The sequence below is a fragment of the Porites lutea genome, chromosome 5, assembly GCF_958299795.1.
Source record: "Porites lutea chromosome 5, jaPorLute2.1, whole genome shotgun sequence".
Lineage (NCBI taxonomy): Eukaryota > Metazoa > Cnidaria > Anthozoa > Scleractinia > Poritidae > Porites > Porites lutea.
This window is the reverse complement of record NC_133205.1, coordinates 12,864,770-12,877,582: the sequence shown is the minus strand read 5'-3', so window position 1 is coordinate 12,877,582 and position 12,813 is coordinate 12,864,770. Positions and strand designations below refer to the sequence as shown.

Below are 12,813 nucleotides of genomic sequence, written 5' to 3'. Positions count from 1 at the left end.
AAAACACATTCCTCGCCCCAAATTAGATGTGTCGACACCAAACGCCGTTCACCAGGCAGACCTTCTTTTCCTTCCATACGATACTGTGAGGCATGACCGGGGCCGAAAAACATACAAATACGCTTTGACTGTAGTCTATGTGGCCAGCTGTCTCAAAGAAGCTGAACTCCACAGCTTTTGTGGACCCGGGGCGCGAGTTCATGAGGCTGCCACCAAAGAGATGGAAAAACACAAAACAAACATTCGACGCGGGCGGATGGATATTTACCGGTACCAGGTGATCGTGGAAAGATTCAACCGCATTGGTCTCCTCTCTGAAAGGCGAAGTCACTCCTCTGCGATTGTTCTTTATCTCTACAAACCTGGCTAGCTTGAAGGTGGAAGGAAAAAGGCCACAGATCCGATCTGGTCTTTGAAAGTGCACTACATCAAAATAAAAACATCATCAAGCCCAACGAACCGATTTTGTATTATTTGCATGACGGCCCCAAGCGTGGCTTTGTTCGCAAGAAACTTCTTGTCGTGCCTGCGGACACCGAGCTGCCGCCTCCCTCCTTCCTCATAGAATCTCCCACAGCTCTCGCTCCCAAAGCTCCTCTTCCTCGATGTGGTATTACAATAAGTTCCGTGAGGATGCCGTCCTCTAGAACCCCAGCGTTTGCCGTAGTACGCGCTCAGCCCCAGCGTTTTATGCTTGTAGGTGCACATCACCCCTCTGTTCATTCTCATTTCTCTGTTGGTGGCGGTATATACGCCCCCCGCTAGCGCGTCCTTGTACCGGACCCAGTGCAGTTCGTTTTCCTGTTTTTAACCCCTTTTTGAGGACGCTTTAACCGTTCCGTTGTCGGCCTCGCCGCAATGACACTTTCCGCAAAGAGCGATCATGCGAGTGCCCTCGAACTTCAGCTTGAACAGCCCAGCTTTGCGTTCGCTCCATTTGTTCCTTCACGGTCGTCTGCGTTTTCAAGGCTTCGATTAGCTTGCCATATGCGCTGTTGCCAAACAACTTGAACACCTCCGCCAGCTTCATTATTTCGTCCGAATATCAAGTTCGGCCCCCCGACAACATCCGCTTTCAGCGTTTCAGCCTCCTTGCCTAGGGCGTACAACTACGGGCCTCTCTTTGGTTCAGCGTGCCCCGCAGGAGATATTTCATCGAGACACCCGGCAACGACAACGCATCTTTGAAAAGGAGGATTCCCAACCCAGTGTAAAAGTCTCGGATGGACTCCAGGGCGTCTAGAAAGAGCTCAACGTCCAGGTTGTTGTAAAAATGCAGGCAATCAGCGAACGTTTTCATTCCCCGTTCCCGGAACACTCGCTAGCAGTCCTCATACTCCTCCAGCGACAAGGGAAAATTGTTTTTCCTGTTTAGGAAACCAACAACGATACGGAGGCAAGCCTTCAAAGTCCAACTTATCAGCACAGTCGAACCACTCATACGGCAGCCATGATTTCGAGAGCTTGGCCCCGTACGTTTTCACCCATTTTCCGTAACTTGTCCCAGGGCTGACATAGTTACAAATGTCCAGAAACTTGAACACCGGTGTGGATATGTACATGACCTTGTTTTGTTTGTTTGCCACTTTTAAATCGCCGGATTGTGCGATGTGGGTCACAAAATACTTCTTGATTAGATTCAGATTATAACGTCCTGAGTTGAAAGATCGAACTGAATTCTGGAAACACCATTGGCTTATAAGCTTTTGCTGCTGCTCCGGCAGAAAAAAGGAATCCTCCTCCTTCTCGGATGGCGGCCGCCCTTCGTTCGAGCGCCTCCCGAAATTTGCGGATCAGCTCTTCCGGATCTTTGCTGGATATGTGTTCCGGCTCTTTGTTCAAAGTGTCTGCCAGCGAAGCAGACGCGGGTAGTTGCTCGTTTTCAAACAGCAGGTCTTTTGTCCCCTGCGGACGTTTGCTCGCGCCCAGCAACGACTAGAAATCGAACACAATGGCGTACGGAAAGGTTTCTGTTTTCTTTTTCAGATAAATCGGCCTTTTATGGAAGTTATGCTCCTGACACTCGACCCGTTCAAAACCCGCCTCAAGAATCGAATTCCTTTTTTTTTTAGCGTACGAGCATACTGCATCTCTCGTGTCAAATTTCGTTTTCCTTGCTTGCTTTTTTCGAAAGCGACCACTTCCTTTCGCCCATTTTAAAAACAGTCTGGACAGCCGAGCCAATGGCAACCGCGGAAATGGAACACCATATTTGTTTCCGGGCAAAAACGATCCATTCGACAGCCTGCAAACACCCTTTCCCACCGTGACACCACATTTTGTGATCGATATACACAGCCCTCCGACGGGACTCGTGCTCCATCCTGCTTACCGCCTTTCGAGAATAAGCCCTTTTCCCTTAAACGCGTTTTTTTAAGCCGTCTCGGGGATCTGGATTTGCTCTCCTCGGCACACCAACTTGGTTGCCCCTCTTGTGCAAACCTCTGCGGGCCGCCGCAAACTGCCAACTTGTGTCAATTTTGTTTGACCCTTGGCACACGCATAGTGGTTTCGAGATTTGGAATCAGACAAGCATGATCTTGGTAGATGCCGATGTTCATCTGGGGCACCCTGATTTTGTCAAAGCGCGAGGGCAAACGAACGAAATGAAAACGTACCTTACTCGTCAACCTCGTATCCAGCAATCCTGTGCTTAAAATGGTTTTCGATCAAGGGAAAATGCCCCTGGTAAGTTCGACGCCCTCGAACTGGATGATTAGCGAAAAAGCTTTCGGCGACCTTATATTGAATCGACGGTCCGCCCCTCAATGACCAGCAAGGCATCTAAAACTACAGAGATCGACGGCGTACGTATCCAGTGCCAACAAACAAACCCTTTTTGTTTCGAAGTCAATCAGGCAAACGCCTCGCCCCAACATGCAAAGGAGCTTGTGGGTCCTCTATAATTTTTATCTCGACCATGAGGTTATCCTCGTAAGACCATTTCGTATTTGGGCGATCTACGTCTTCACCCTGGAAGAGGTTTTCTTCCTGTTCTTCCAGCCATCGCCTCGCTTCTTGCGGTCTTTCGAACCAGTAGCTTCTTCGGTTTTTATAATAAGCCACTGTGTCCCCCTTCTCAATGTTTCGAAGCTGATAGGCATAACCGTGTTTGATGAAAAAACTGTTTTTCGCAGTTTTTTCGATCTTTTGAAACGCCTTTGTGGTCAAATTGTTTTTCACATCAAGCAAAAACCGCCACTTTGAGAATCTTTTACTCCTTTCCTCTTCGGTTTTTTCGGCGAATTCAGCAACCAAGTGTTTCTTCCGCACGTCCTTCTAAAATATCAAACCACTTCGTTGGCACCGTTGCTTGTATTTCGTCATCATCAAAGACGTCTTGCGCCGTAAACACTTAAACATAATGCATCTTAAGGTGGCTTGACTGGATTTTTTGGGGTTGATACCTCCCCAGTTTGAGCATCAACTACGTCGGCATGAGTAAAGATATGGAAAAAACGGTTACCACAGCTGTATTATATAAAAATGAAAATTTCTTATGATCTGGGTTTTATTGTAATCGGAGTCGCCATGGCAACGTAATGACGCAATTACGTTTTTCATTTACCTTTGTCTTCCTCTGTACCATGAGTTTTTTGAAGAAATCGCTTTAGGGAGTATGTACCTGCCATAATTGCCTCCATTATGCCAAAGTTTTCGAAATATTTTGAAATGCAGTTTTAACAATCATAAAAACAGTGAAATAGCATGCTAGCCACACAATTCGCTGATATTTTAAGAAAATGATAAGATTTGGGAACGCGGCTTCATCTCATAGTGGTTTGATTCCATTGAAAACTGCATACAAAAAAAAGAGGGGAATTGCTCTGGGCGATCGGGAGTAAGAAGAATTTTATTAAGTTGGATTCAGCTGCTTTTGATAAAAATTTCGCATTTTTGCAAAAACCGCTCGATAAATTTTGTTATAAATTCGACAATCCCGACATCAATCGTCAAGAAATCTTCCCTGCAAGTTTCAAGAACATTGAAATCAGGGAAGTCTTTTAAATAGGGCCTCAAATATAGCCAATTTTTCCCCCAGATTTTGTGTTTACAAGTGCGCGTCCTCATTATTCACTGGCATTGTTTTCAAGTTTCATATATACGTGCACATTTAGCAAAAAGATAGAATTTGGAGGGGCTTATTTTCGGAATTTTACGGTATTTCGAGCTTGGGCTACCTGTGATGTACGTAGCTGCTTTTCCACATCTCACAAGCCACGGATGGAAGCACGCTTCCTTTTTTCCAAGTGAGGTGCTTGCGTGACTTGTGAATTCGTCACGCTTTTCTCTACGGACGAATTTGACAATAAATCTGTCCTTCTTACTCTTGGTATCGGGCAATCGGTGGGCGATCGAAATGTCTTGCTTGTCGACTGTTACATCGATGAGCTGGCCCAGTTCTTGCGTTAGATTTGATGGAGAATCCAGAGGCTACATTGGGATTCCAGAAATTTCAAGGCATTTCCTTCTTCCTTCATTCACGTCCCCAGAGCCGCTCGGATTAATTTGTAACGAACCAGTCAAGAACACGTGACCAAGAAACGACGGGCTCTGGCGAGAATGCTCTTCTACGCGCCCCTTGCTCCTGTGCGCCTCCTCCTCGAGCTCCTTTGGGCACATTTTTTCAAATATACAGTCAACTCTCTCTAAGACGGACACCTTTGGGACCGGCACTAGCTGTCCGTCTTAGAGAGGTGTCCGTCTTATAGAGAGTCAAATAGAGGGAGCAAAGAAAGGCCGGGACCAACTCTAGGTGTCCGTCTTATAGAGGTGTCCGTAAAGAGAGAGTCGACTGTAGACATGACCAAGGCGAAAACGGCCACGCCCGTAGCGTAGAGCGAGATGGCTCCCAGAAAACCCATTGTTTATATACGTTTTACCTGTCTTTAATGGCTGCTTGCGAACCGTCCGCAACAGCAGATGCGAAAATGCTGTTAGCTGTGGTAGGGATTACCGCGGGCGCATCGAGACACCATAGGCTAAAGACTGAGCCTACACGGAAATTAGAGGGCGGCAAAGGCTGAAGGCTTAGCCAGTTGTGACGGGACTATCACCTTCTATACTACTGTTTCGTGACCGCTGTTAGCTTGTGGCCGCTATTAGCAGCAAATTCCAGTTAGTATATGTGGCGTCACAAATCGTCGCCTCGCGGTGTTGACAGATTTATCATCAACCAAGGTAAAAAAACTAATGCTACACATACTACTACGTCTTTAATACCAGCATTGTTCCCAAAGTTTTCCACTGTTACTTTTAGTGCGGTCTGCTCAGGAGGGGTAAGGATAAACGATTTACCGTTGTTAAATATGAAAGTAAGGCTGTTGACATCTTCATTTTATTACACAGTATGGTTAACCATCGTAAAAACCCTGAAATTCACGATGTTGCCAAATCTGAACTTAACCGTTGGGTTGGATATTAAGTAAACTTCATCTCAAACCGACAAAACAGTAGCCTCCCACGCAAACGTTCTAAGGGGTTCGTTACGCTTTCAAACGTGGGGGAGGAACGCGTGACGAACCCCTAAGGGGTCCTAAGAACGCCTGCGTGGGAGGCTAACAAAAACGGCAATTCCTTAAAGCTGGACTGGACTCTGAAGTTACTCCCCTCCTCCAGAAATAAATTCACCCCTCTAACACCTTTTAAAAGTTTGTAGAAAAAGAAAGAGAAATAATGATTTTATGGTCGTACAGATATCAGCGACATGGACAATCTTAAAAGTATTTCACCTTCCCCGACCACGAAATAAACCGTCCCACAAATCTTTTCGTAAAGAAAAAGAAACGAGAAATTATGTTTTTAGGCCGGGGGTCCAAGGTCAGTTTGAAGTTTGGAAACAAGTCTTTAACCTATCAAATGCCTCCGCCATCTTCAACCACTCTTCCTGAGAAAAATGTTCTATCTTCTCACCACCACGCTGGCAGTTGAAGTGAAAATACATCAACACCTCCAAACACACAAAAAACATTGACAGGTAGAAATATTAGGTACACGTGAAAAGATTTGGACACCTCATGTTTAAAGGCTACTGTAAAAATAAGGAAACACACTGAGAGGTCTTACAAGAAAGAAGCACAACAAGTGTTTATCACATTTCAACACATTTATTGCAACCAGTATTCTTTTACTTGAGAGGAATGAAGCGAGATGAATGTGTAGCACCGATACCAGGTCTTCCATGCTTCACAGGCTTGTATGTGATGGAGAACTCTCCTAGATAGTGCCCAACCATCTCCGGCTGAAACAACAACATTCAAAGTTACTTATATTTAATATTATTAAATACTAGCGGTTAATAATTGTAAGTAATGTGCTGCAAGTATATAGTATATAGTATACAAGGCAGTACTTATCATAAATTATGAATCTATTGTAGAAACAAACAATTTGCATACCAGCACTCTTATTTTCAAACACCAACTCTACAGATTTGGTTGCAATTTGTTCCTCAATAACCATAATAATTTCTTATAACTAGGGTATCTAAAAGATAGTAATGCTGCGGCACATTCTGTTGACACTGGCATTAGTTAGGCAGTGAGAGTTAAAAGAATCGAAAATGACATTGAATTTCCTATTTACATGTTGGAAAGTAACAATTACTATCAGTCTATATAAAGAACTCGTGGGAACGTTGTTTAAAAAATGGTCAAGTGGTTATCAACTCTGGTTTTCCCACAGTAAATTGTAGGAAATGATAGAAATTCAGATTGTTTATCCATATATTTAATATAGGGTGTACTATCTTTTCTCTGGAAACATGATACTTCTCTTGCTGTTTATTGCACTTTATTAAGTAACAGTTATTTAGCTATATATTTATAGAAAACAACAACACAACACAAAATAACAGAAAAAAAAAAGAAAGAAGGAAAAAAAGAGTTCGGAAGGACTCGAACCCGGCACCGTCGGCTCGACGCGACTACCCCTCACCACTACACCACAGAGACTGATTACCTAACTTTGGGAAAAGTCTTTAATTTAATTCCTTTTCCGTGAAACTTCCGCCGGCAAGATGATCGCCAGCCGCATTTATCGAGCTATTAACAGCAAAAAAACAATGTAAACGCATATTCCATGGCAATGAATGAATGAAAGAACATAATTATGCTTTTCAAAACGCCGATACACGTCCTCGTCTGCAACTTAGGACAGTTTTGTCAACTCGATTTCCGCTGTTATTTTGAAGCGAATGGTCAAAATCACATCCATTTTCGGCTCATACAGGTTCTTAAGAATAGCATGGCATGGCATTTTCTCACTTTCACATCACCTTCTAGCAAGCTGGAATTTGTATATCCCCCGTGTTGCGGAGTCGAAGAGCAAATACTCATCTTCTCGTCAGGTTTAACACCTGGACGAGTCAAAGGCTCTTGAATTGAAATCCAATCCCCAAGTTAACCATCGTACTCATCTGAAAGACTCCTGCGTGTCTTAAATTTGGTAAGACCTCTAACCGTGCTGTAGAAAATTTGCTACAAAGAAAACTCTGAGTCTGGGCAGCGAACGATGCGAACTTCCCCGTGTTGTTATTTGACTTTTTCGTGGCGCAATGTACTCTGGTTAAATGCAGTGCATTGTGGTAAAAAGTGTGGTAAAATGCAATGCATTGTTGTAAAAAGTGATGAATTCTAGAATTTGTTGCCCCTTATATATTTCCTTTAAATCCTGATTATGTTGCTGCTCGCTCCCAAAGGTCGCTCCGCAGCAACAATAACAGTAATAATAATCCGTTTGGTGAACCTTAAATCTGCTGAATGAATGAAATACAAAATCCCTGTGATTTGAACACCAAATCAAACAATCAAACTCCAATCGTGTATGTCATTAATGTCATCTAGTCAACCCGTTAAGCAAACCTTGTTAAAAAAAAAAACAAAAAAAACAAGGCAATCTGTTCAAATACTTTCCAAAGCTGTTAGAAATTTTCACCCTGCCATTCAAGTCCTTTATCAAACCATTAAAATGCTTTGAAAAATTGTTCACTAGCCTTAGTTTTTGCCTGTTTAATACTTAGAAAAGCTTTGGTGTGTAACCTGCATGGCAGGTGGAAAATGGGGACTGGGAGGGGTAGAAAAAAAAGCAGTGGGAAAAGGGTGGGGAAGTCCCTTTTCCTCTCTCCCCAACTCCCCTATCTTTTTCTTCCCTTCTCTACTCCCTTCAACACTTGCCATGCAGGCTATGGGTGTAAGAAATCCTGGAGATGGTCACAATTTTGTTATTATTTTTAGGCCAATCACTTTGGAAGTTCCCTAGATTTAGCATGCAAAAATGGCTTCCACATGAAGAAAGGCAAAAAAAAAAAAAAAAAATTCAATGAGCGCAAGAAAAAAAAGGTGGTAGGCATGGTGCTGTAGATTTTGTTTTGATGACGCCCATTCATGATACCAGATTCTAGTGTCATGATCTGATTGGTCAGATTCCTGACTTAGGTTGGCAAGTGAGCAATGAGAAGTACACAGGTACATGCAAACGTTATTGAAGCCAAAACATTCAAGTGTCAAAAATCATAATTTTAAAGGTCCAATTACCTTACTGACATGCTACAAAGTTTCTTTAAATTGGAAGCTCCCTGGATTTAGCCTGTGAACAGGCACCCAAGTGGAGCTGGGCGAAAAAAAAATCGGTGAGCATGAGAAAAAAAGGCGCTAGAGCCTGTATAGCCTGCATAGCTGGCAGGATTAGTTTTGGAGTGGGGTATTGTTTTGGCGTTGGAGGCAGGAGAAAGGTGGGTATACAAGTAAATTTGTCCTGGCTCCCACAATTCTTGGATAATTTGAATAGTCCGCAGCCAGGCTTACAGGAGTTTCTAACTGGCTGAGAAGCGATAAAATGACAAGCAAATGATAATTAATATCTCTACTATCTCCCAAGGGAAAGTTAGTGCATTCATGTGGAAATGAATCAAATTAAGCAAGCTACAAAACAGGCTGCACTCCAAGATAAGATTTCCGCTTGAAAGAAATCCTCGAAAGACATTTTTTAAAGGAAATAGATCTCACGTCTTCTGCTACCCTTCATTTAAAAAGAAACTAATCTCTTTTTACGACAGGAAATTGGCTAAATAACAAAAGCGCATCAGACAATAGTGCCGGTGTAAACTCCCTGACCCATCCGAGCTCAACATCAAAAGAGTGCTTGATCATTAAAACTTGAACCTTAGAAATATGGGTGGAGTATGCTGTAGAGGATACTTGTTTTTGACTGAGCAAATGTTAACTTTGCCGATTGAGAAGTCATAAGGCTGATGTGTTTCCTGTGCTTTTTGTCTCAGAAGTATTTTAGGGAATTCTTTGACCTCTTTTGAAACATAAAGCTTTTTATTGCAGCTAATAGTTTCTCAAGTTTGGAGTAACTGCAGAATATAATGCCTGGATCCTGAAAAACATTCAACAAATAGTTTTTTTGTTCCTGACTTGATTGTTCTGCTTGGCTCGGCTCTTTTGTAACTGCTAAGTGCCTTGCACCCTTCAAAATCAAGATGGACAAACCATTGTAGTTCATCATTTAGGCCATAAAATTGACACTTAAATTTGAACATGGAGTTTTATGTATAATTAATAAGGAAACAAGAGTCCAGACTCAAACAAAAGTGAATACGTTTCTCCAATAGACACTACAAGATTGCCAAACAAAGCCTGGTAGTGGTGTGCAAGTCTTTCATTATCATCAATAATTGATTGGAAACCTTAAGCGGAGCAATACTAAAGAGGATATTCAATTAATTAGCAAAATTAAAATGTTTTAAAGCATCTTGACATAAGTCCTCTGAAAAACGGCAACATTTGCACCAGAATACTCACAAGGAAATGCCAAACTAAATGTTTTGAAATGATCATATCGAAAAAGAGGCAAAAAAAAACACAAATGGAGGAAATAAATTATTCTTCCAGAAGCTCATTCTTGCATTTCCAGGGCTCAAAATAATTTCTGGAGAGTCCCCAGACAAGATGACTGTCCAAATTCATTTTAGCTCAGTCACGTATCATTTCTGGCCGGCCATATTTTTAAGAAGAATAACTCTTAAAACAAGGGTCCATGAACAAAAACTGGCATTATCTATTTCCAAAAAATAAAAAAGTTGTTGCTTAACTAATAAAAGTGAAAATATTTAATTAATTTTGTGACTGGAAGTGCCTGAATCCCAATGTCTGTTTCAATGCACGAATTGTAAACAACGGTTCAAGTTGCATTTCACCCAGGATTTAAGATCAAAGTTCCACAATACACAGCGACTCGCTACATACTGATAACAACTGAAACAATTACATTTTCAGTACAATTGAATGTGAGCAATCAACATGACCAGCAAGACAAGAGGTTGACCAGTCAACTCTCCAATTAGTCCAGACATTGTGCATTGACTGGCCGTTATTTCAAGCCCTAAACTTTGGGCAGACTAAGAACTGCATATCACACACTGCTTGTACAGAAAACATGCAGACTTGACAAGTCAACTTTAATAAATATTAGAGTAAACTTTCAGTCATGTGCTAGGAAACTAAGTTCTCCACAAGGATCAAGTTTCACTGATGTCTATCTGATTCATATAGGGCTGAAAAAAACACAGAGACTTAAAAGTGCCACATTTTAACACCAACAAAATCAACATGAAATAAATTTGCATATGAGGGAATGAACACATATGCTTTGCCCGCTGATGGCGATTAATACCGGAAAAGAATGTGCTATCATGCTCTTGCCACCAAGACTAATAGATTAATGATCTTGATGGCATTGTGAAAGAAAATGTTACCAAAAAGTGCCAGAAAATTTGATTCAGACCCTTGACTCTCAAATTGTTAGAGTCTTAAGACAAATTGTTAGAGCGCTATGACAAACCATTAGAGCGTTATGACAAACTGTTAGAGCATTTGGGCAAACCGTTAGAGCGTTAGAAAAGCCATTAGCTATCAGTTTAGTTTTCTAATGGTTAACAGATTATTCTTAGTGTACGTTTTCCCAAAGAAGGTCACACATTTTCAATTTGGAACAATAGTTTGATAATAAGAACGAAAACGGAGGGAAAAGAATATTAGTTAGAGCATATCAAATTGCAGATGAGTGTGCTTAGGTGACAGGATCATATGTTTATCGGATTGGCCAACCCAAGTTAAAGTTGCAAGCAAACTTGCCTTTTTCCAATCTGTCATCCGAGATGCATATTTCTAGTCCATATTTATTGTGTGGTTCCAGTACTTTTGTTCTCTAGGATGCCAAATTTTGTGAGTTTCGTGTATTTTCTGTTGAATTGTATAACAGATAAGCGAATTCCTTATGCGAACTCCTTATGCGCTCAAGTCAAAGACAAATTTTGTGCATTTCATGTAATTTCTGCAAACATAACCGTACTTTTCTCGCACTGCGTCAAGAAGAAAGCATCACTTGAAGAAGTATAACTAAAGAGATGAGGACCTCGTGGTGCGACAAGACAGTGTGAGTATCGAATTTCGTTCTACGAAATTTGCATATTTGAGTTTGCGGTAAAATTGCGTGTCGCCGATGTCATTGATAAGAAAATTGTCACGCAAAGTTTAACGTGCTGGAAAGACTCGTGTAACTTCTTTGTGATAGAGAAACAGTCAAGAGAAGAAGAAATGCAACCAATTGAAAAAACTTATTTTTCGTGTTTTGTGTTTTCGACATGCAAGGAAAATGAAGTTTCGTTCCACTGGCTCATAAACTACAAAAGTGTAAAAGATAAAAAATATTATTTACGGGAAACTTGCTGAAAAAATAAAAACTTAAGTATTGAATAAAATGTATGTCGATACTGTCGATAATCGATTGATAATATGAAAGCGAAGATGGCTACAAAGGAGCAGAGATCCTTAACTATTTCATATATGATACGTTTGTAAACAAACTTTGTAATGTACGTGACCTGGAGAATAACAGGTCATTCGACGCGAGTGGCTAGCGACGAAATGGTTTTGGGATGGAAACTCGGCTAAAATTTATCTTTGAACAGATAGCTTCAGTCGCTCGAACGGTCGACAAATTCTTTTTCGAACAGATAGCTCGAGCCGTTTGAACGGATAACAATTTTTTCAAACGGATATCCCAAGCCGTTTGAATGGATGACAATTTTTTTCAAACGGATAGCCCAAGCCGTTCGAACAGATGACAATTTTTCCCGAACAGATAGCCAAAGCCGTTCGAACGGATGACAATTGTTTTTGAACGGATAACCCAAGCCGCTCAAACGGATACCAAATCTGTTCGAAAACGGCAAACCGTAAGGAACATTTTCGCGCGAGAGGTCACGCCAAGGGACTGACAAAATACGTTCGCTATGTCCATTAATCCATAGGTTTAGTAGCTCTTTAACTTTCATTGTGTTTTATATCTTTGCAAATAAATTTTCGTGGTAAATTTTTGTGTTTTTTCTTTGTTACTCTCTTACGCGTCACGAGAACCCTCTGGGAATATTTTCCTATGGTGACCCCCCCCTCCCCACTGGAAAGTTAGGCAAATCGACCCCCCTGCCCCCTGGAAAATCCGATCCCTTTCATGGGGGGGGGGGGGGGGGGGTATGGATATTTTCTGGAACCGCACATTACAATATTGGCTGTGAAACTAATAGTTTAAATATTTATTTTCACATGAATTTATAGCAGGGCAGTTTTCTTTGAAGGGGAATGTCACGCAATACAAAGCTGATGCACATAAGCAAGTTTCTTTATTAGGGTGGTATCAGGTTACAAACAAAACACGCGAGTTTCTGCGTTGTTGAAAAAGAATCGGAGATTTATCATTCACTTACTGAAAAATGTTTCATGGCAAGAAAACCAAAAATGAGAAGTTGAG

At 41.6% G+C, this 12,813-nt stretch overlaps 1 protein-coding gene across 2 annotated transcripts in view; it reads right to left on the bottom strand.

Moving 5' to 3' along the window:
- Positions 1–6,087: 6,087 nt before the first annotated feature.
- Positions 6,088–12,813, bottom strand: part of LOC140939222 (small ribosomal subunit protein uS19-like) — a 10,543-nt gene continuing 3,817 nt past the window's right edge. For both annotated transcript variants that reach the window (XM_073388799.1, XM_073388798.1), the window contains exon 3: positions 6,088–6,241. In XM_073388799.1, the coding sequence (XP_073244900.1) occupies positions 6,128–6,241 (114 nt within the window). In that variant the 3' untranslated portion in view covers positions 6,088–6,127. The remainder of the gene's footprint in view (positions 6,242–12,813) is intronic.